Below are 22,746 nucleotides of genomic sequence, written 5' to 3'. Positions count from 1 at the left end.
GCATACATACTGACAGCATAAATTTCGAGTTTTTTTTTTTTTTTTGTTGAATTTGGTTGTGATAAATTTAAAGACATTAGCTTCCGAGTTGGTAACATTTAGGACAATAATGATTAGACAGTTTACACCTACAAAAATTTAAAAATATGTAATTTGACATAGTTTTGTTTGATTGGTGTGCATAAATAAGGTGCTGCTCAAAGCCTCAAACTCAAAAAAGAATGTCCATTCCAAGGTTTCCAACAATCATCGAGCCACCCTCTGCCTCACCAACTTCATTATCCCCTCCTTCAAACGCATATGATGTTTTCATAAGAGATACTATTACTTCTCAATTGGCCAAAGAGTTGTCAAATATTTATATTTTGGTAACAAGGACATAGATTAACGATGGGTTGGGGTTCATATTTGATGAACATTATATTCAGGTAAATGATGCAATAAAAAGATCAAGATGTTTGGTTATTGGTCTAACAGAAGATTACATAAAATCGATTACGGGTTTGAGAGAGTTAAGCAAAAAAAGTGGAATAGAGATTAGGGGAAGATTGCAAAAAAGTCATCCCAGTGTTCTACCAAGATCCACCTATTTTGGTAAAAGAATTACAAGATTTTGTTAAGTTATTGAAATACTACAGTGAAGGAAAAGAAGAAACATTCTCCAAGTGCAGGCCGTCTTTTAAGATTTTGAAGAGAACAAATAGGGCCAGCACAGACTTTCCACCAGAGCTTCGAAAACATAACTTAGAATACGTATTCTCAAAAGAATACAATCAAAAGCTTTTGATGGAGATTCCAACGTGGAAGTCTGCTTTGGAAAGAATCAGCACTTCTCCAAATACAATACTTGTAGAAGAAAACAGGCGGCAAAAGTACTTTCTCAGACACCCCATCAATTTAATGGATCAAACTATATACAAGTTAATAGCATCCATAGAAATTCAAACATGTCTTATCAGTTTTTTTTTTTTTTCTATTTTTTTAAATAGTTTGACAATTTTTTTCTTTGAAATTTCACTAAATTTAAATTGTAGGCCTCTTATTCAACGTATTAACTATGTTTATGTTTATATATTAACAAATAAGAGTATTTTTTTAATTAATTTCTTAATTTTATAAGTAGTACTTAAACGTTACAAAACGTCTAGGGACTTTTTTTTTAAAGTAAAAAGTTTAATAATTTTCATTCAAAACACTCCTTTTTAAATGTATTTTTTTAAACTAAAGTACAATTCTTGAATTTTCGGTCTAATTACTTGTTTATGTAATAGGATCATGCTTTCTCTTTTTTAGTTATATATGCAAAGACCGATGTTGTTGATGATTATTCTCAATATTGAAAACTAACATTGTTGTTATTAATTAATTTAATTTGAATATGTACCTCTGAATCACATATCATTTGAAAAGTAAAAAAAATCATCATGGAAGTCGTCGAAGGACCTCCTAAATTGATTGGAATCTCACCTCAATTGCATCGAATAATGGATAACCTCCTTGAGTACATAGGCTCATATGACATACGTTTTATTGGAATAGTTGGAATGGGTGGCGCCATTGGTAAAACAACACTTGCTAAAGCTGCAGTTTGCCAAGAACTTGAACCTTAGTTTGGGTATTATAACCATTGCTTTCTTAGAGTTCATGAAGAGAAATTAGTCTCAATGCAAAAGAAACTGCTTTTGAGATTCCATGGAAACTTTACATAGTAATTAAGAATGAGGATCACGGAGCAAAGTTGATCAAGAAGTGTTGGAGGAACAAAAAGGTTTTGATTGTTCTCCATGGGTTGATGAAATAGGACAAATAAATAAGTTAGCTGGAAGTCCGGATTGGTTTAGACCAAGGAGCCGAATCATCATTACGACTAGAAATAGAAATCTTTTTCGTCAACCAAAGTATAAACATAAAATCTTTGAGTACGATGTTGAATGTCTCGATCACAACAGCACCTTCTTGCTATCTTGCAACCATGCATTTGGAAAAGATATTCATGAGCCACCCAGTGAGAATTTGCGGTATCTGACCGAGATGGTAAAAATAATTGAAGGACATCCATTAGCTTTGATTAAATTTGGATCCTATCTATATGGAAAAGATATAAACACATGGGAAGAACGTTCTAGTAATTTTGATAAATTACCTTAGGAAGATTCTTTTCATGACATATTGGAGACAAGTTATGAAGGATTGGATGAAGACAGCCAACAACTTTTTGTAGATTTGGCATGTTTGTTCAATAATGGTATGAGTATGGATAGAGTGGTTGAAATATTCGAAAGTTTGGGTTATAGATCACCCAACACTAAATTGCACTTGTAATTGGCTGAAAGAAATCTATTTCAAATGTCATATAAGAATGTCCATATGCATACATTGGTTGGTTGTATGGGTCGAATAATTGAACGAGATGCAAGAGAAACCCAAAGCAGAATTTGGCTTTGGAAAGATGCTCATCGTGTATTTCAAGAGGAAAGTGAAAGCAACAATAAACTTTGTTTCATTAATTTTTTTTTTCATCAAATTCCAAATCACTATCACTCCCAAACAATGCACACTTAGTCTATGTATGTAATTATTATGATTATTCTGATCTATTTTTCAGGGATTAAAATTCGTTCAAGGAATAGTGCTTATGGACAAGGAGGATGAGAAACTAGCAACGGGGGCCAAGCCATTTGAATATATGACTGAGTTGAAGATATTAAAAATCAACAATGTGAAGGTTGATGAAAATATTTAATTTCTGTCAAATAAATTGCAATTTCTTAATTGGAATGGCTATCCTTCGTTATTTGCCCTCGACATTCGAACCACAATCTATATTTGAATTGCGCATTTGCACAATAGTAAACTTGTGCAACTTTGGGAGGGGCAAAAGGTGAGTATATATGTGTACATAATTATATACTTTAACTAATATATTGTCAACCACTTGTTTTTATTTTTGGGTATGGATAATTTTGAGAATTTCAATGATATATTTTAATGTGAGATGTTTTGATGTTTGTTGTTTCACAATTTTACACAGGAGTTTATTTGGTTGAAAGAGATTGATGTGCGTGGATATCAGAGAATTTGGTTAAGACCCCCTGATTTGTCAAAGGTTCCAAATCTTCAAAGATTGATATATATTAAGGAATTGTGAAAGATTGTGTGAGGTTCATCCTTCCATTAATACTTTCAATAATCATCTTCTTTTAGTTGATATGGCAAATTGTGTCAATCTCAAAACCTTTCCATCTAAACTTATCACTTCCAAAAGACTCCAAACATTTTCCAATTTAGGCATTGAGTCTTTTCCAAAGATTGCAGCAGAAACCACCAAATCTTTGACCGAACTTCACCTCGACGGGATGCTTATACAAGACCATGTTGACATTATTGAACCTAAGGGATTGTACTGAGCTTTCAACTCTTCCTGAATCAATTTGTAGACTGATATACATCTCTTCAAACTCTCAATTTAAATGGCTGCAAAAGCCTTCACAAAATTCCCCCCACTTTGGAGACCATACCATCTCTTACCATGCTTGACATTGGGGGAACACTTATAGACCATGCAGCAAATGCCATCACTTCTTTTAGCAATCTTGAAACTTTAAATTGTGAAAAGCTATCAAGAAATATTTGGAGGTCTTTCAGTGGTTTGGTTGTGAATAATGGTGTTTTGCCTCTTACAGATTTGAATCTAAGTGCCTGCTAATTTAGGTATAATGTGTATCCTTAAGCATGCTTGATCTGGTTATTATTAATATCTACTATTATTATTATGGTAAATAGATTTGTTCTTCAGAGTAGAACAACGTGTTAAAGTGTTGAAATAATATATTAAATTTAACATATATACTATCCAAATCCATAAACCCTAAACTAACATTCATCATGAGACATCATTTGAAATTGGTTGATCTCGCAGTAGAAAAATTAAATCACAATACTTTACGATGTTTTTAAGATATCATTATTCTGGTAGAAATTTCATTCCATAAATCATTTTAATATCGATTTGATCTGAAATTTTAATCAACAATAAATGACACTTCAATTTTCATATTAATTATTAATTATGATTTTCTCCCAAATTTTCTACTAATTGTGATTGTTAAAGTGAGTCACACGTCACTTGTTCCATTTTGTGGATATGACACATTTTAATGTACGAAGTATATTGAGTATAACAAAATATGTCAAGTGTATATCAATAAAGTATCAAATGTGCAACGACATGGGTTAAGCTTATTTATTTTTTCTTTTTACTTTATAATCATTTTTCACTTTTCGTTATAATTAAGTAGTTAAGCAAGGAGTAACTAAGAATTTAAGCGTGAGGTGAAGCTCTGGAAATTAGGAGTGCACCTCGGACGTTCGGGCTGTCTCGGAGGTTACGCTGGTGATGCCTCACAAGTACTCCTTCCAATAGTAATTTTAAAACAATTGTAAAACTATATAGGTTATTACATTGTAAAGCCAAACAATATAGTATATGTAATAAATACACGATGGTTTAAGATTAATAATCATATATATATTTTTATGTCTTTAGAATTTATCTAATCTAGATGTGATATTGGTTCATTTTATACTTTCTCTAAATTCAAGGTGTTACGTAGATGTTTTAGTCTAATAATCGAATTATCAATTATGTTCAATCTTGTACAGTTGCTTAAAATCAATCTTTGCAAGTCTTGAACTTCATCGACATTTGGCGTTTCCACCAAATTTGGGGAATCGCTAGCATCGATAACCTTTAAATTCTCAAATTTTTGTTTTTTTTTATAAAGGTATGGTAATAAATGAAAGGGTGTGATTTGAACTTGGGACCTCTTGTCTAGTGCCAATTGAACTAAGCTGATGTTGACAAAAAAAAATCATATTTAAAAAAATAAAATTTGAGTGATCTATTGGATACACAAAAAGAAATAATTGTCCTAAAAACAACCTTTATAACGTTAGATTTTAGATTGTACTTTTATTTCACAATTTTATTATGTTTTCAACGTATTTAAGTTTTTTTAAAAAAATTATACTCAAAAAATGAAAAAGATCATTAACAAATATAGCTAGTATTTAATGTTATTGTAAGCTAAATTCATTTTTAAAAAGCGTTGTTACATAGGTAAAATAAATTTGGTGTATATTTGATATGTGATATTGGAGTCTATAAAACTTAAAGGAAAATTGCATGAAATGACAAAAAAATTTTAGAAAAAACAGTCCATAGTATCTCTTTTACATATTACGAATATAACAAATATCACAAGTAGTTAATGATATTAGACGATTATCAAATAGCTATCGAAAGGGTATATGAGGGTTGTCAAATGGTTATCTTATTCTATATACTTTTAACTACATTTGCGTTTTCGGAATATTTTTTAAAATAGACTTAAAATAAAATAAGAAATACAAGGTTTCACCATCCAATTTGTTTATTGTTTTTCTTTTCCTATACAATTAGTCGAGCTATCCACAACTTTTGTTGCACAACACTTGGTATTGTGCAATGAATTACTTTAACCATTGAATACAAATAAAACATTTCTTTACTCAAAATCAAAGTCTTCGGCTTGACATTGTTATTTTGTCACATGATTTCTCTTTGACATGCTGAGAGGTCTGAGTTTGTAATGTAAATATAAAAAATATTGGAAATGAGTTAGGGCAACTTTGTTAAACAATTTGTCTAGTTGATCCGTAGTTTAAACCTTAGTAATTTCAAAGGGCTCCTCGACTAATTTGATGATGAATAAAATGAACATCGGTTGTCTGGTATAGGATGAAACATTATATTAGTCGCAAGTGCTTCAACATTGATGTAATCACACAACAAGATTAGGAATACAAGGAAACTAAGTTCACTTTATGCGTCTATTTCTTAAACAACCAAGAAACAAGGTTGTTCCCAACAAAAATACACCATAATGCAGCAATTGTGGATGTTCATTTTGATGTGTTAGTAACAAGAGTTGGTTATAGTTGTTAACATAGAAGATTGAAACGAAGGAAATCATATCTTTTTCGGCTTAAAAAGTATTTATAACTTTTCCTATTCAATATGTTTTACCATATTATACAAGAGTAAGGGTCGAACCCAAGGGAGTGTTTGATGGGATAGAAAAATTTCTTCAAAATCAAAACTAATGGAAAAAAATTGTTAGTAGACAAGAATTTAAAGAACAATTGTTCGGACAAGAATTAAAAGAAAATTGGAGGAAATTTTAATCCAACCCAACAAACTAGAATTAAATTTCTCAAAGAAATAAAAGAGGCAAGGGCATTGGTTTTGGATGCAATCTTTATCACGGAGTAAGAAAAGAAACAAAAAAAGATTTGAGATTTAAAATAATTATCGATCAAATTGTTTGGGAGTTCAACTTGCTTCATAAAGTAGGAATATCAAGGTCTAACCTCAGGCTGAGAAATAGAATTTTAACGTACTTGGGTTTTACTTATATAATGATATATGACTTTAATCGCTTGCTAATGAACATGATTCATAAACTGACTCATATAATTTACAACGTACCCAACATATCAATTTGATATGTAGACAGTATTTAAGGGTAATAATGCCACACAACTTTTGACTCACTAGCACTAATATTAACAAATGCAGTATGTTATTATTTTTTGTAACGTAGTAATTTACAAAATCTTCTCTTATACATTAATGGATCTAACCTCTATAATACAATTCAACTAAGACCATCTTACTTGTCTCACCACTATTTTTGTTACCATCATATCCTCCAACAACTATCTCCGTTGTTGCCATTATCTTTTGTTAAGTGTGAATGTGATCAAAGCCTCACGTGACGGTTAAATAAAAGGATGATCATGAGTTTACAAGTGAGTACAACTATCTCGATTGATACAAAATCTTTTGAAATAAAACTAAAAGCAATCTATTATATATACAAAAATAAAAAATAATTATTAAATGAAATATATATATATATATATATATATATTTTGGTTGAGTAATTGTAATAGTATATCATACATGGAACAAGTTAGTACACAAATTTCATACCTCTAGATAAGCAAACTATTGAATCCCACGTACTAAAGTTAAACAAGGAGTTTATAACTTAACACCTCAACCTATGTTAAGAAATAAAAAAATTAATGTATTGTATTGTATTGTATTAGGGAGTGAAAATGTGAGAATTGGAATTTTAGTATTTAATTATATAATCAATAATTGAAGTGTAGAATAGAAATCTGTGAATATGAATGTGAAGTAAGAGTTTGTGTATTGTCCGTTTACGAGAGTGAGTATCATTCTCCCTCTTTATTTCAGCACTTTCTCAGCCACAACAAACAGACAGCCTTTCCATATCCCAATCTCACTTTTTCTCTCTCAAAACTTCTCCCGGCCAAAAAATGGCCATCCGGAATATCACCAATCTCTCCATTCCCCCGCCCTTTCTCTCCCGTTCACCTCCCACCCCCAATTTCATTTACATTCTCACTTCCCCAACCCATACCCCTCCCTCTCTCCGTCTCGCCGCAACCACCTCTCCCCTTCGCCCCCGCCGCACTCTCAGAATCTCCCTCGCATTCGCCTCATCCGACGGAACAATCCCCCCCGGAGGCCATGGGGGTGGAGGTGGCGGAGATGGACATGGAGATGGCGGTGGGGAGGAGGGAGAAGAGGACAGGGAGAAGAACAGAGCGGAGGCGTTTGTAGTGCTGGCGGAGGCTGGGAGGTCGACGGAGAGCCTGCCGAAGGATCTGGCAGGGGCGATTGCGGCGGGGAGAGTGCCGGCGGTGATCGTGGAGAGGTTTTTGGAGTTGGAGAAATCGGCGGTGTTACGTTGGTTGATGCAGTTTGGAGGATTTAAAGAACGGGTTCTGGCGGATGATTTGTTCCTGGCTAAGGTAGCCATGGAATGTGGCGTTGGAATTTTCACAAAGGTCTTTATCCCTTTCTTCTTCTTCTTTTTTCAAATTTCCTTCACTCACCTTTTTGCTTTTTCATTAATTATGATAAAATTATCAAATTTTCAAAATTACATCATTTAATTTATCTCTCTTTAATCTTCCAATTTTTAATTCAATTAATTTGCCCCTCTAGTTTAAAGGGCAAAATAGTCATTTAACTTAGATTTGATCAATTGAGAGGTCATGTGAGTTAAGTTCATAACTATAATAGAAACAACAACCCAAGTGTAACACTTATTTAATATGATTATGAAAGATGTGACTTATGAAGTTTGACCAAATATGAGAACTATGATTAAAATTTTCTAGAAGACTTGAAATTAAATTAGACACATCCACCAAAATTAATATAATTCAAATAATACAGTATTTATAATACTATCAAGTTGAATTTTGTATTTAATAGATTGTTGAATATTAAAATAGGTCCCTAAAATTTTAATTTTAGAATTTTTTAAAAAAAATATGTCAGTAATTTATCAGATAAAAAATTGAAAATTGAACTTATTAACAAATTTTAATATTAAACTTGCAAGTTAACTTATTACTATTTATATATTAATATTATTCTTATTATTTGCTTTCTACTTATTAGGCACTTTTTGAATTAAGAGAATAGACCAACACAAACTTAAGAGTTTTGACGAAAATGTTCAAATAGTAGTAACTAAATTTGTAAATTAGCCAAATTTATTAATAACAGGATCATTACTATCAATAAACATGAAAAAAATTAGAATGTGAATTGTTTTCTAAAGAAGTTATTTTCTTGAATGAGGTGCATTAATTAAGTTCATTTATTCAGTTATTCAAGTATAGTAAAAAAATAAAAATATACACATAACGTACCAAAGCTCATCCATTGATATACTCTGAATTCTGATATTTTACTAATATTTTCAACCGTTACTATTTTTATTTATTTATAATAACTTCGCCTTTACATTGGTAGTTTTTTATTTCAAATTATTCCTTTTTGTTTGGGGTTAATCCTAAGTGTTTTTGTGATTGGACAAATTTGTTAATATTTGTGGCTAAATATTAACCTTATTGAGTGTTTTTTCATTGGATTTGGATTGAATTTGATATCGAATTTTCTGTAAAAAAAACAATTATGTGGAAGAATTACATTAAAATTAGAAGAAAAAACTAGTTGAAGTTTATTTGTTAAAGAAAAAAAAGTTCATTATTCTCTTACAATATGTAAATTTTGGAACATTAAAAGGAATTATAATATTTCATAACTAATACAAATTTTATTTTTAAGACTGCTGCTGAGTTGGAGAAACGCAAGGATAACTTTAACAAGGAGCTGGATTTTGTTTGTGCTGACGTGGTATGTCCTCTCATTTAAACCTTCTAACTAATGACACCTTTTTGTTTTGCTTAAAAGATAAAATTATTATTAATAATAAAGCTAATACTAATAATTATTATTAAAAATAAATAACTAAACACAATGGGTTTATTTCCGTTGAACTCCAAATAAATTTAAAGTTTTTTTTTTTATTTTCAAGAATCGTTGAAGTCTTTTATCACTTAAATATATGGATTGTAAAATTTGTGTTCGCTTAATTCAAGTAAACAAAGTAAATATATTAGGCATGACGTTGAAATGAGAAAGACAATAAAAAGAAAAGAAGATGGCATACAAATGTGGTATGCACTTCTATCAGATATTTATGAATTTAACGATAAAAGTTTAAGGAATTGTTTTGAAATAAATTTTAATTAAAATGAAAATTTTAAAGTGAAAAGAATATGATTTAAACTTTACATGGGTTTTAATTATATTTGATAGTATATGAAAGGATAAATTTGAAAATTGTAAAAAGTAGATTTTTAGAAAAGTTAATCGGAAAGATAGATATCTATCCATTTTTTCACTTTAGAATTTAGAGTAAATTGAACATGTGCGTGGGGATTGGAATATTCATCTCTCCACATTGGTTGGAAATGAAAAGTTGGAGTGCAGAAATACATATTGTTTCTGATGCAATCATCAAAATGTCTATCACGAGAGCAAATTTAACCATGGTGATCAAATTTAACAACAAATTTAAAACACTTATTTTTCATACGTAACAATCTAATAAGTTAACCATTGATTAGACTATGGTATTGAAGGATAAGACATATTTGGTAGACTATTCTAAATTGAATAATTTAACAAGTAATTTGAATTTTATATTTGAAAATTGTTTTGAAATTTTGCTTCAAATTTTGCAAATTTTGAAAACAAAAGTTATAATGGATAGTAAATATATATTAATTTTGAAATTTCAAAATGCATCATTGTATTAGAAAAGAGAAAATATAAACAAATATACTCTTTCATTTTACAAACTCAATTCAAGTTTTATAAATTAAAATATATCATAAATTATATGATATTGCACAATAATAATTATATAAATTTAAAAATGCTCATAACCTAGTGACAAATTAATATTTAGCAAATAATTATGACTAATTTTATAGTTTAATATTTTGATGCCTAAATAAATTACCGAAAGACATCTCGATATTGGAAGTACACAAACTAAGAAAAATTTATTGTATTCAAATTTATGTTTTTCATACGATCTGTTAAGAGCTTCCGTAGAATTCACAACATTAAACAAAAGAAACACAATTAATTTGAGCATAAGAAATAGTACAAATAAACAAACAAAAATCTACTAATATAGAAAGAAGTGAAGATCTATGATTTTAGGAAGGACAAGAATATCTACAGTAGACCATCAATTTTAAAAATAGTTCTACAAGAATCTTAAATATCGTCAGAAGCTATCTGTGTCTATCAATGTTCATTATTGATAAAATATAAAAAATTATTATGATTTATCAATATTTTCATCGATTTTGCTATTTGCAATAATTTCTTTCCAAACAAACCTTTTGTGTATTCGTTTATTCCTTTCAATTTCGTATAACAATTATTTTTTTCCATCATAAATCTAGATTAAATTTGCTACCTGTTTCTAAATTTAATTTTTAAAAAAATTCCAGTATACAATCTATTTTTCTAAAACCACGTGAATTAATTAGTTATTTATTTATAAAATTTTTGCAAAAAAAATAGTAAAAAAAATTATGATAATAGAACTTGTCGCGAACATTTTTTAAATTTGCAAAAGTAGCAAATTCAAATGTGAAATCCTCTAATATTCATCTAATAGCCTTCCAATAATCATTTGATATTATTATTTACTTGTCATAGTTACCATATTCACAATAATGAAAAAAAAAAGTTTTTTTTTAATTATATGATAACAATTTTTATTTATGGTGTGTTTTTAACTTATTTCCTCTAAGGTTAAATATTTCTTATTTCCGGTAAGTTTAGAGTTCTAATTCATGCATTTAAAAGAAAAGAAATGAAAGGTTAAATGTTAGCTTTTTAGTCTTTAAATTTGAAGAAATATGACCATTTACTTTTAGGTATTGAAGGTTGATTTTTGAAAAGTTTATGTTAATTTTTCACTCAATGATCACTTCATTTTTAAAAATGCTAAGCTTAATTAATTATAAATCTTTGATTGTTAATTTAAAAAAGAGGTTGGAAGTTTTGTTTTATTATTATTATTATTTTTGTTGAGTGAGAAAACAGATAATGGCCATTGTAGCAGATTTCATGCTTGTTTGGCTTCCAGCTCCCACCGTCTCTCTCAAACCTGCTCTAGCTATCAGTGCTGGACCTCTCACCAAGTTCTTCTATGGCTGCCCTGAAAACGCCTTCCAGGTAACTTTCCCCTCACTCCATAGTCACAACTTTTTAGTTTTTGAGATGAACACCAGGTGTTCCATAACATTCCCAAGTCAAATTCTCCTTCTTCAGGTGGCGTTGGCGGGTACCTCCTTTTCGTTTCTTCAGAGAGTTGGTGCTGTGGTGGTATGTGGTGTGTTTTTGGAGCTGAAGTTCTTCAGTAATTTTAATATTTTCTTTAATTTAAACGTGATTTCTTTTATTAATTTGTAGCGTAATGGGGCCAAGCTATTTGCTGTAGGGAGTGGTGCATCTGTGGTAAGCCAGTTGTTTTCCCCCTTGGTTCTTCCTTTGGCTTGATTTAAGCAATTACGTTGCCTCTTAACTATTACTCGGTGTTCTCACTGCATTATGGTCTGTTACATAAATATTATATTAAACTTAACATGCTATATGGTTAGAAGGATTTTTTTTATTTTTTTTGTTAAAACCTCTTCCATGTTATTTCACCCCAAGTTAATATTAGCTTAAGCTTTTCGATCAATGGTGATTTAGGATGGACTGGGAACATTTGAGATCATTTTTATTAAACTCCAGATGGTTTAATTGAATTTGGTATGGGAACATTTTTTGTATAGAGGTCAATATACACCAATACTGTTAAAATGAAACAGTAATGAAGTCATTTGTAAGTGCACCTCTTGCAACTAGTTGTGCTTTTGGCTTGGTTTAAGCAATTTTCTTGCCTCTTAAACATACCAAAAAATTTTGGAATCTTGATGACAAAAACTTCGGATCATGTGAAATTTTGGGGTTTCCTACAGTATAGTAGGACTAGAAGTAGGAGATTTCGTTGTTTTTGCACTGCTTCTGAACTTTGTGTATCTATCTAAGAAATAGTTACGAAGTAATTTGAGTTCACAAGAAATCAAATGAAGTTACATGGTGTTTCTTTACTTTTGAAAACGTTGCTTGACTTGTTGATGTGTAGATGGAAACCTATGCCTTATGGACTCTGTATTTCAGGTGGGTACGGGTATAACGAATACCTTGATAAATATAAGGAAGTTCTTTGACAAATCATATGCCATGGAAGCAGAGGATGTGCCTGTACTAGCAACAAGTATTGGCTATGGAGTTTACATGTCGGTTTCTAGCAATCTAAGGTACTGCACTTCTTCACTTCCATGTGTGAGGTCTCGTTTGATAACAATTTGATTTTTTGTTTTTAAACATTTAGCTTATAAACACAAATTTCACCTATTTATTTTATTGTTTTATTGTTGCTTTTACAAGTGCTTTCTAAATTCAAGTTTTGTGTACATAATTTGAATAAGAATCCAAATGTTTATGTTAGAAAGATAAAAATCATGGCAAAACAATTGAGAGAAAACAAATACGATTTTCAAAAATCAAAAACAAAAAATGGCTAAATGGTTTACGGAATTCGACAATTTTCCAGTTGTTTGATATGTTTTTAATTCTTCATTTCATGGGTCAGCTCGAAAGTTAGGCTGCTAAAAGAGTTACAAGACACTCTTAAGAATATTGAGAGAAAATGTGAGAGGAAACAATGTAGTAGTAATTTGAACTTACAACCTTTACCATATCTCTGAACTTAAAAGCAAAAACTAATAGAACAACCTTAGTTCCCCTCTTAGGAGTGGCCATATTCGAAGATACCAAATGGCAAATTGGAATGTCATTGGGGTAGGAAGAAATATGACTAGGATAGTTAAGCATATTTACTTTTAGCCTAGGAATTAGTTATTAAATAGAGGGTGAAAGATGAGATGAAATTATGCAACAACTTAGCTTAAAAAAACTGTTGGATTGAAGAAACCCCAGTTGATCAGGGACAGCGGTCAAATCGAAAAAAATAGTCGGATTCCCATTTAGGACAAGGCGGGGCGTGGAAGGTACCCCATCCCCGATCCCAAATCTGCTTCATTTAGGTTTCTTATTTCAAGTCTCAAGGCTCTTTTTTCTTAGCACTTTGGGAGTGTTTAGGCCTGGAGTGGACTCAAATTATAATAGTTTGTGTTTCCAACTATTATAACTTACACTTAACCACAATACTACTCTTTTCAAATCCCTCTTTATTTTGTTCAGATACCAAATAATTGCGGGAGTAATAGAGCAAAGAATACTAGAGCCTTTGCTGCACAAACACAAATTGGCATTGAGTGCAATCTGCTTTGCGGTTCGAACTGGCAACACTTTCTTGGGATCATTGATGTGAGAAATTCTTCATCAGCCTTAAACCCCTGAAAGCTTTGTTCTTTTCTTTTCAAATTCCTTGAAAAACTTTTGTAAACACGTATTTTGTTTTTGTTCCAGGTGGGTGGATTTTGCGAGATGGACAGGGATTCAAAGAACGAGAGAGTAAAGTGGGAAAGAAAAGTAGACTTTTGTTCGAGAAATTATTCGACGAGGTTAGTATAATGTAATGCGTCGAGGCTATTTTTCGAGTTTTATTATATAAATATTTAGGGATATGGTGGTAGATGAATGTTGGGGTGTTTCCATTGAAGCATATATAAGGGTGTATGATTGTTTATTTGAATACATTATTATTTTTTTGCAAGTGTCGGAATGAAGAAAAAATAATTTGTTCCATTTTGAGTATTACAATACATTGAAGTTTGGAACAATTTGTCCTAATTTAAGTTATAATGAGAAAGTAGGCGCCAGCCTTCAATACCATCGATCTATTCACTAAATAATTAACTAAGATATATTAGGGTACTTAACTTCATGCATGTTTTATTTAAAAACTAATTAACCAAGTCTCCCTTCTTCCTTTTACTTTATGTTTGGTTTTATTTAATTGTAGTTTACTTTAGATGCTTAATTGAAGTCAATGTATTTTGTATGAATCTTTAAATTAGTCCATGCACTTGGGTACCAGGAGTAACTAGCATCCATGGTAGGGGTGTTTTTTTTATCTTTTTCATGACAGTTCATATGTATTTTTAAAATAAGGTATTAATTGCAATCATCCATCACCAACGTTTATGTATATTAGACATAAGTTAAATCTTTTTAAAGTTTTATGACTATTCCTTATGAATCTTAAAGATGATAGATAGATAACTGATAGGTAGATGAGACAAAGAGAGGTGTGGATCCAAGCGGTAAGATTTTGACCTTTATGGCCCAAACACATCATTTTACACCTTTCTTAATTCACACCTTTTCTTTTTCTTTTTTATCTTAAAAAATGTATTTCTTTGGAATATTTTTTTATACAAGGGAAATTATAAAAATTTATCAAATATTTACAGTTTTTATTTCACTTTTTTTTAAAAAAAAATCCTTATAATAAATTTATTTGATGGATTGCATTTCTAAAAAGTAAACATAGAAAAGATAATACTACATATCTAAAAAGATATTGATTCAATAAGCCCAAAATGCAAATATAAGTGTGTATTATGTGGTGCATTGAAGAGACCAACTGAATTTGTTTTAAGTTTTTTTTTTTCTCTTGTCTTGTCCATAACACAGTCTCTTTTAATTCAAAATTATTTAAATGCTGAATGCATTGAGATTTTACACATTTTTTGATATTCTACAGATCTTTTTAACATTCAACAATTCAATATGACTCTTCTTTTAAATAATTTTAAGTGTCTTAAAATTAGACACAATCTAAATTATTCAAACCAAGTCTCAAACTGTTAGAATTGGGTTGAGTTCCATTTTCAATTTTTAAACTTTTATTAAGTTAAATGGTATTTTTTGAACTTTTAAATAAAGAGTACATTGTAAAAGGTTTTTAAATCTTAATCTTACAAAAGGTCAGAGTTTTCTTAAATTTTAAAGAATACATGTGTTTAATGATTTTGTATTATTTTCAGCTTTCAAACTTTTTACCAGTTTTTAAAATTCGAGTTATAGTTTTTGAATTTTCAAAATATATATTTTTAATTCATAAGTTTTCTTTTTTGAAGTATTTTTTTATTTTAAAAATTAATTTTATGTTTTTCAAACTAAAAAAAATCTCTTCATTCTAAAACGAATTTGTAAACTTATTTTTAAAAACTTAACAACTATAAGACATTTTAGAAAATGAAATTAAAAGGTATATGTTGAACACTAACAATCAAATACCTATTTTCTTCCAAATTGTAATTTTTCCCAACTTTGTCAAACAAATCCTATCAGAATCTACAATACTTCTTAAAGTTGGAGGTATGAAATTAGAATAGTACAATTCCAAAAAATGATATATTCTCAGATCTTCAATTTGTTGTAAAGATGAAGTACCAAACACAAAAGTAAAAAAAAATATAATATTAAAACAAATAAATTTTAAAAAATAGAAAATCTCAAAAGATTCCACATTCTTTCGTTCATTGAAAATTTCACTAATACGTATATCTTTCAAAATCCACCGAATACCAATATTTATAGGTAATTTGACAAGTATGAAGTGAATTACATAGACACTAAAGATTAATATCTTCAAAACACAACACATAAAAAGGAGGTTGGATATTGAAGAAAAAAGCAGGTAGTAATGTAGTGGAATGTGGATGGAGAGGTATTTAGCAACAACACCAAAGAATAATAAGGAGACATCTATTTTACTAATATTTATAATACATTTTCTCTGTTAATATTACTAAAAAAAAGTATATTTTTGTTTTATTTAATTATTATCATTATCTTAGAATAATTTTGTTTTGTTTTTATATTAGAAAAAGTATTTATAATTAATGTGAGAAAAAAGAAAACAGGTTAGCTTTGTATGGTGTGTTGTCCATATTGTGTACGGATATTGTGGGGCTCTCTTCAATTGAATGGTCACCTACAATGCTTCTCTCTCTCTCTTCCTATCTAATCTAAATTACCTTTCCAATTGTTATGGGTAGAGAGATTTTGTAAGAATCTTTAAATTCTAACTACCATGAATTAAATTCAATCTTGTACATATTCACCCTTCCTTTAACAAAAAGTGCTACTCCATTTGTAATTTCATCTTATTCGACCTGCTCAATTATTCGAGAGTTTGTTCTATAGTGTTGTAGGTCAACATGTTACACCCAATGCCCATAATAAATACAATTTGTGATTTTTGTTGGGAGTGGTAAAGATGGAGTTGTTACATCTTAAAGAAGGTAGAGTTTAGAATTCAGTTAGAGTTAGACTGATGAAGGTAGGTGATTTCTTATTTGACTATGTAATTTCTTATTTTTGGAATTTAAACCACTAGTGTTTTTGTTTTTTTTTTTTAAAATGAAAGTTTAAAATGAGTTATAGAAAGAGACACATTTAAACACATTGGAGAGTTGAAAATGAAAAAGAAAAAGAGTGAATAGAGTTGAAAAGTTTCTTTCTCAATTAATTATACATTTCCATAACTAATATTTTGATATTAAAAAGGGAAACGCAACGTGGCATAAATACGTAGAGGTAAAAGGAGAGCCGTCGATTTGGCATAAAAAATATTTTAATGTGGTAGAGCACGTGCGTAAGTAATTTAGTAAAAACGTAAGTGAGAACATTGAATGACAACAATCTGTAGCATTGGTTCGTGTTATCCACGGGCGTAATTCAAGAGCGTGAACCTTTTTGAACAATAATTTTGAGGGTTCTGTCCCCGTTGTGATACTGTGATGCAAGTTCCAAAAGGCAAATAAACAACATCCCCCCACCCACCAATATCTTAAACATACAACAACAACAACGCATACAAATCCTCTAAATTCCTCTTCCGGCCGCCACCGCCACCACCACCGCTATCGCTCTTCCATGGGTGCTACTCAACAAGTAAGATTAAGAGATTTTTTCTCAATTTTTCCTTCCTTTTCTTTTTGGTTCTTTTCTTTGATTCTTCTGCTCCCCTGTTTCTGGACTGTGAATTTTGTTGATTTAGAATGTTTTAACTTATTGGGTTTTCTTCTTCTTCTTTTCTTTGTGGTGGGTTTGGTTTTTAGGTGGAGGAGAGGGAAATGGAGAGAAGGACTGAGGAGGAGAGAGAGGAAAATTGGAGGAAATTACCAGAAGAGAAGAGAATGGAAGATCTAGAGAAAGGGGAAAAAGTAGGTGTATTACCAGAACAAGTGATGGAGAGGGATATTAAAACTACTAATAATGAAGGTGATTTGCACGTTTCAATGTTGCATAGATTGAATCCAACAAACCCTTTGAGAATCATTCTCAATGGTGGAGCTAGAGTAGCCACTCCTTCTCCTCAGCCCTCCTCCGGTGGCCCTTCCGGCCATCACCATCACCAGCATCGACAGCCTCCTGCTCCTCTCTCTGTTTCAACTCCACAGGTAAAGAAAACACAGCTCACAATTGAGCTTTTTAATTTCATCTTGAGCTGAAATTTGAGTGATGAGTTTTAAGTGTTTTTCTCCCGTTGTTTGTTTGCTTGTTTCGTTGTCGGCAAGCAGCAACCTGCAGTGATTAATCTGAATTCAAAAGCATATACAGATAAAGTGAGTCTGTTTCTGTTTGTTCTGCACTTGGTTTTGGCTGTTGGGTTGGTTTGTTTCCTTGTTTTCAAAGGGATTCAAGGGCTGTTATATGCATCAGACTCTATAAAAAGAAAAGAGAAGAGGCTCCTTCAGTATTTCCTTCCACAAGTTGAGGTTGCATCTCTGTTGAGCATTAGTCTTGCATTTGCTTGGCAAAAGGCTGTGAGGTTGTGGCCGAAGTTTATGGTTCATTTTATCCTATGGTGTTCCTTTGCAATGTCCTTATCAGCTGGAATTCTGCTAGTTTGCTTTCAAATGCCTGCCACAGAAGGTGTGGGAGTCTGTTTCCTTGTTTTTGCAATTGGTAATGGATTATACGCCTGTTGGGTTTCACAGAGAATAGGGTTTTGTTCAAAGGTTTTCATCAAATCGCTCGAGCCCGTTTGCAAGATCCGTGATTTGAATCAGCCGACCTATTGGATGCTTGGAGCTGGATTTCTTTGGATGTCTTTTTGGATTTTGTCTGTCATAGGAGCATTGAACTTTTATTTTCCTCCTCTGACTATAATTGTTTTAGTTCTTAGCTTGCTTTGGACTGCTGAAGTGATGAGAAATGTTGCCAATATAACTGTTAGTAGGGCTATCACTCTTTATTATCTCAGAGGAATGGAAAGCAATACCCGATATTGTCTCCAAAGAGCCTTGACTAGAAACCTAGGAAGTGCATCTCTTGGTTCTCTCTTTGTTCCTACTATTGAAGCTTTGCGAATTCTCGCTCGAGGTCTGAATTTGCTTGAGGGGGAAGACGAGTTTATGTTTTCTTGTGCTCATTGTTGTCTTCATGTCATGAACTCGATCTTTCGACGCGGTAATAGTTGGGCTTTTGTGCAGGTATAGTTTGTTCGTTTTTCATTTCCATTGCTCATCATAGACTTGATCTCATGGATTTGGATGATTTGAAACAATGTTTTGTCCATTTCATATTGATACTAGATGGATCAAATCTCAAAATGATTGGTTTCAAAACTAATCTTATCAGATAGGTTCATATGGAAAAGATTTCGTGCGAGCATCACAAGACACTTGGAAGCTCTTCGAGATGACCGACATGGTACAGATCGTCGACTCGGATATAACGAGCTCAATTTGCTTCCTCACCGGAGTTTGTAGTGGCTGTATTTGTGTCATTGTTATCGCTAGCTGGACTTTCACAGTTCATCGTGGCTTCACAGCCACAATTTCCTTGCTAAGCTTCATAGTTGGATACCTAATGGTTTGTGTTTCTTCTTGATCTCTAACACAACTGTTTTTTTTTTTTTTTTCTTTTAACTCATCTCAACTGAATCTCTACCATTTTGAATTACCTCAGACAAGGATTGCAATGGCACTGCCGCATGCTTGCGTGAGTTGTTATTACGTATGTTATGCCGAAAATCCCAGCAACCGACTCTTCGACGATACAATCAAGGATCGTCAAGCCTTACTAAAGTCGAACCGTGATGTAGTCATGACGCCTCGAATGCCACGTAGAAGCAGGACATGATCATTCTAATTAAAGCTAACTGATTTCTGACCCCAAAATGTTGCATTCAGAATAAACTTGGAAACACTACGACTCCCCCCAGCTTAAGGCCATTGTTTCAAATTGTAAATATGCATTTTGATCTTGACAGGTCAAACTTTTTGTATTGTTAGTAGATGCTCTTTTGGCCATTGGAAGAAGAGAGAAATGGATGGATTATAAGGGAATATCAAATTCTATCCACAAGGGAATATCAAAGAGGGAAATATCAGATTCTATCCACAAGGGAATATCAAAAGAGGGAAAATAAAATGCACATAAGAATTTGGGATATCCCATAGCATATAAGTAGGGCCCATCACTTTGTACTGTTAGGTAAGAACCCACCATTGCTTTATTATAAGTGTAGTGTTTCTAATTTCTATGTGTAACGATATTGGTTGAGTACTTCTAATAAATTAAGTCTTTAATGGATATTATTCAAAATTAGAACTGTATTGCTTCTAGTCTTTTCTTTCTACTTGGATCAATATTTCCATTTGATACCATTATTTTCTGCTTTGTCTATATTAGATATCAGGTATGTATGTTTATAAGGTAGGTCCAGATGAAATATTAGTTTATTGATTGAAAATGAGAAGGAAAGATTTGAAATGATTATCTCTTTTCCATCACTTGCTTTAGAGAAAAGCAAATTTCAAAAGTGGATTTGTTCTGCACTTTTTGCTGTAAAGAACATATTTCTACGTACTGTCTTTTTTTCAAGAGAAGGTTGAGAACTATTATGATAACAAGTTTAAATTCCATTTTAGTTTTTATATTATTGATTTTGTACTTTTAATATGTTTATTTTGGTTCCATAGGATCTTTGGCTAAGGTGAGGGAGGGCCTTCAGAACAAGGCTCAGATATAGTTATTGTGTCTAATAAAAATCAAAGTTTTCAACTTTACATATATATATTTTTTTCTAGTAGTTTCATGTTTAAAATGTCAAATTAATAGGTCTCTAGCTTTCATATTCAACATTAATTAATTAAATAAACTTTCAATTTTGTTTCATATGACAATGTTTTAAAATTTGTGGAACTATAGGATATAAGATTAAAAACTCATCCCCTAAAGGCCATTAAAACAATCACAATCCTTTAAAGAATGAAGTTTTAATTAAAAAGTTATTTTTAATTTTAGAATCCATTCTATTTTAGTATTTGTAGTTGCACATGTTTGAATTTAGTTATGTAGTTTTATTAAATCTCAAAATTAGTAATGTTTATATTAGTTTGTATTTTGTTCATGTCTAAATTAAGTTTATATCAGATTTGGTAAAATAAGAATAAGGTCCTAAACCAAAATTATAAAGGGGAATTGATTTGACAACCCTAAAATTATAAAGGGCTGGATTCATTTGGTTGAAAGAATTGATTTGACAACCCTAAAACTATAAAGGGTTGGATTCATTTTGCTTTTAATTCTTTGCTATGAAAATGTGAAGGGTGGAATCATGTTGAATGGGTCCTTACGGAATCACTTTTACTCTTCAATCATTTTCATGATTAATTCCTCTATGGTTCACTATAGGAACTATCACCTATTCATTTCTTAACATCCAGAATTGGTGTAAGTCTAAATTTAAGTTTACCATAGAAAATTAAGTTTTTAAACACGAGAGGAGAATAAATTTGTACGAAAAAAATGAATTCTTCTTTTAACTTTTTTTTTTTTTAATTTTAGAAAGATTTAAAGGATTAATAACTTGAATATAAATCAATATTTGATAAATGTCCTAATATTGAAAATTATTTCATTATTCTATTTTCTCTTCAATTTAGGACTAATTTACCATTTAAATTAAAATTTAAAATTATTTATCGTTTGTAATTTTTTTATTTTGATTTAATAATTCAAAATTTTTATTGTTTATTATTTTTAATCGTTAACTATATTATTTGTAAGGATTGGTCAATTAGTCCTAATCCAAAGGAATTTAATTTTGGTGAATCAATTTTTTTATTTTAATACATTTAATACCATTATTTTTCTTATTGGTAAGATTTTTTGTTTGTTTCTTTCCCTTTCTAGCAAAATTAGAACCTTTTACACACACTTTATAGATTGACAATTTAGATAGAGGCGTTTTCGTCAGTCTATGTGATTAAGAGGATAGTTCATGAGGAAGCTTTGAGAAAAGAATGATTTACGATAAGACATGTGAAGTCTAGATGTTTACATGAGAAAGTCTTCGCGAGAAAGTCTTCGCGAGAAAGTTTGGTAGTCTGCGAGAAGAGTTATGCGTTAAGATCTTCGAAAATTATGTTAAGCGGTTAAAGCTATTGAGTTGACTGCTTAAATAGTTAGAATGAACTGAGGGAAAGTTGTTAGCTTTATTTATGAGGTAGTGTGTCTTACAGGTGTCCCACATGATCAACACATGTTGTGCATCATGTGGAGTACTAGACTGATATATGCACCATTCAGGGCATTAGACTGATTATGTGCATCATACAGGATCACGATACTGTTATGATGCAGGGTACCCCAATAGGAAGTTAACAATTTTATTCCTAACGGGACCAATAGTGGGTCTCTTACTGGGTATATTTATACTCACTCTTTTATGTTTAACTTTACAGGCAAAGGTAATACGAGATGCAGTCTGACGAGGGACAAGAAGGAGACGTGATCGCCATAGAGGAACTTTCTTTAAAAAAAAATCGCTCATTAATGTTTGATGTTTTCAAGTTTTTGGTGATTGAAATGAGTTTCATGTTTATAACAATTGTTTATTTCTTGGTGATTTTATAAACAATACTTTCGAACCTTTATTTTGTTTGAAATAGGACTCGAATAAAGATTCTTTGATATCTATTTGATGTTTAACAAATTTTACGAACTCTTATGTTTTAAACGAAAAGTGTCTTGGTGTTAAAGTAATGATCTCAGTTTAGTTTGAGAAGTGGGGTCGTTACAAATGAGCTAGATGTTACGTGCATATAAGGTTAAAGGCATCCATGTAGAAAAGGTTTGCATGGTAGAGTGAAGTCGACCAAAGTAGAAAAGGGCTGCATTGTGTTAGGCAGCCTGAACAACAAGAATGAATCTGTATGTTCTCGGATGTTGTTGATACAATAGTCTAA

At 31.1% G+C, this 22,746-nt stretch overlaps 2 protein-coding genes across 2 annotated transcripts; both read left to right on the top strand.

Moving 5' to 3' along the window:
* The first annotated feature begins 7,259 nt into the window (after window positions 1-7,259).
* LOC101221174 (protein RETICULATA-RELATED 4, chloroplastic) lies at window positions 7,260-14,365 on the top strand. Its single transcript, XM_004149690.3, has 8 exons — window positions 7,260-7,923; window positions 9,218-9,286; window positions 11,564-11,695; window positions 11,792-11,845; window positions 11,933-11,977; window positions 12,686-12,825; window positions 13,772-13,897; window positions 14,000-14,365. Exons 1-8 carry the CDS (start codon window positions 7,390-7,392, stop codon window positions 14,046-14,048), a joined length of 1,149 nt encoding a protein of 382 aa, XP_004149738.1. The 5' UTR covers window positions 7,260-7,389; the 3' UTR covers window positions 14,049-14,365.
* A 2,850-nt stretch (window positions 14,366-17,215) lies between these two features.
* On the top strand, window positions 17,216-20,109 carry LOC101218570 (CTL-like protein DDB_G0274487). Its single transcript, XM_004149679.3, has 5 exons — window positions 17,216-17,437; window positions 17,605-17,946; window positions 18,067-18,981; window positions 19,130-19,363; window positions 19,460-20,109. The coding sequence occupies exons 1-5, from the start codon at window positions 17,420-17,422 to the stop codon at window positions 19,631-19,633; spliced, it is 1,683 nt and encodes a 560-aa protein (XP_004149727.1). The 5' UTR covers window positions 17,216-17,419; the 3' UTR covers window positions 19,634-20,109.
* The last annotated feature ends 2,637 nt before the right edge of the window (window positions 20,110-22,746 follow it).

This window comes from Cucumis sativus, chromosome 3 (genome assembly GCF_000004075.3).
Source record: "Cucumis sativus cultivar 9930 chromosome 3, Cucumber_9930_V3, whole genome shotgun sequence".
Taxonomy (NCBI): Eukaryota; Viridiplantae; Streptophyta; class Magnoliopsida; order Cucurbitales; family Cucurbitaceae; genus Cucumis; species Cucumis sativus.
This window is presented reverse-complemented; position numbering and strand designations above follow the sequence as displayed.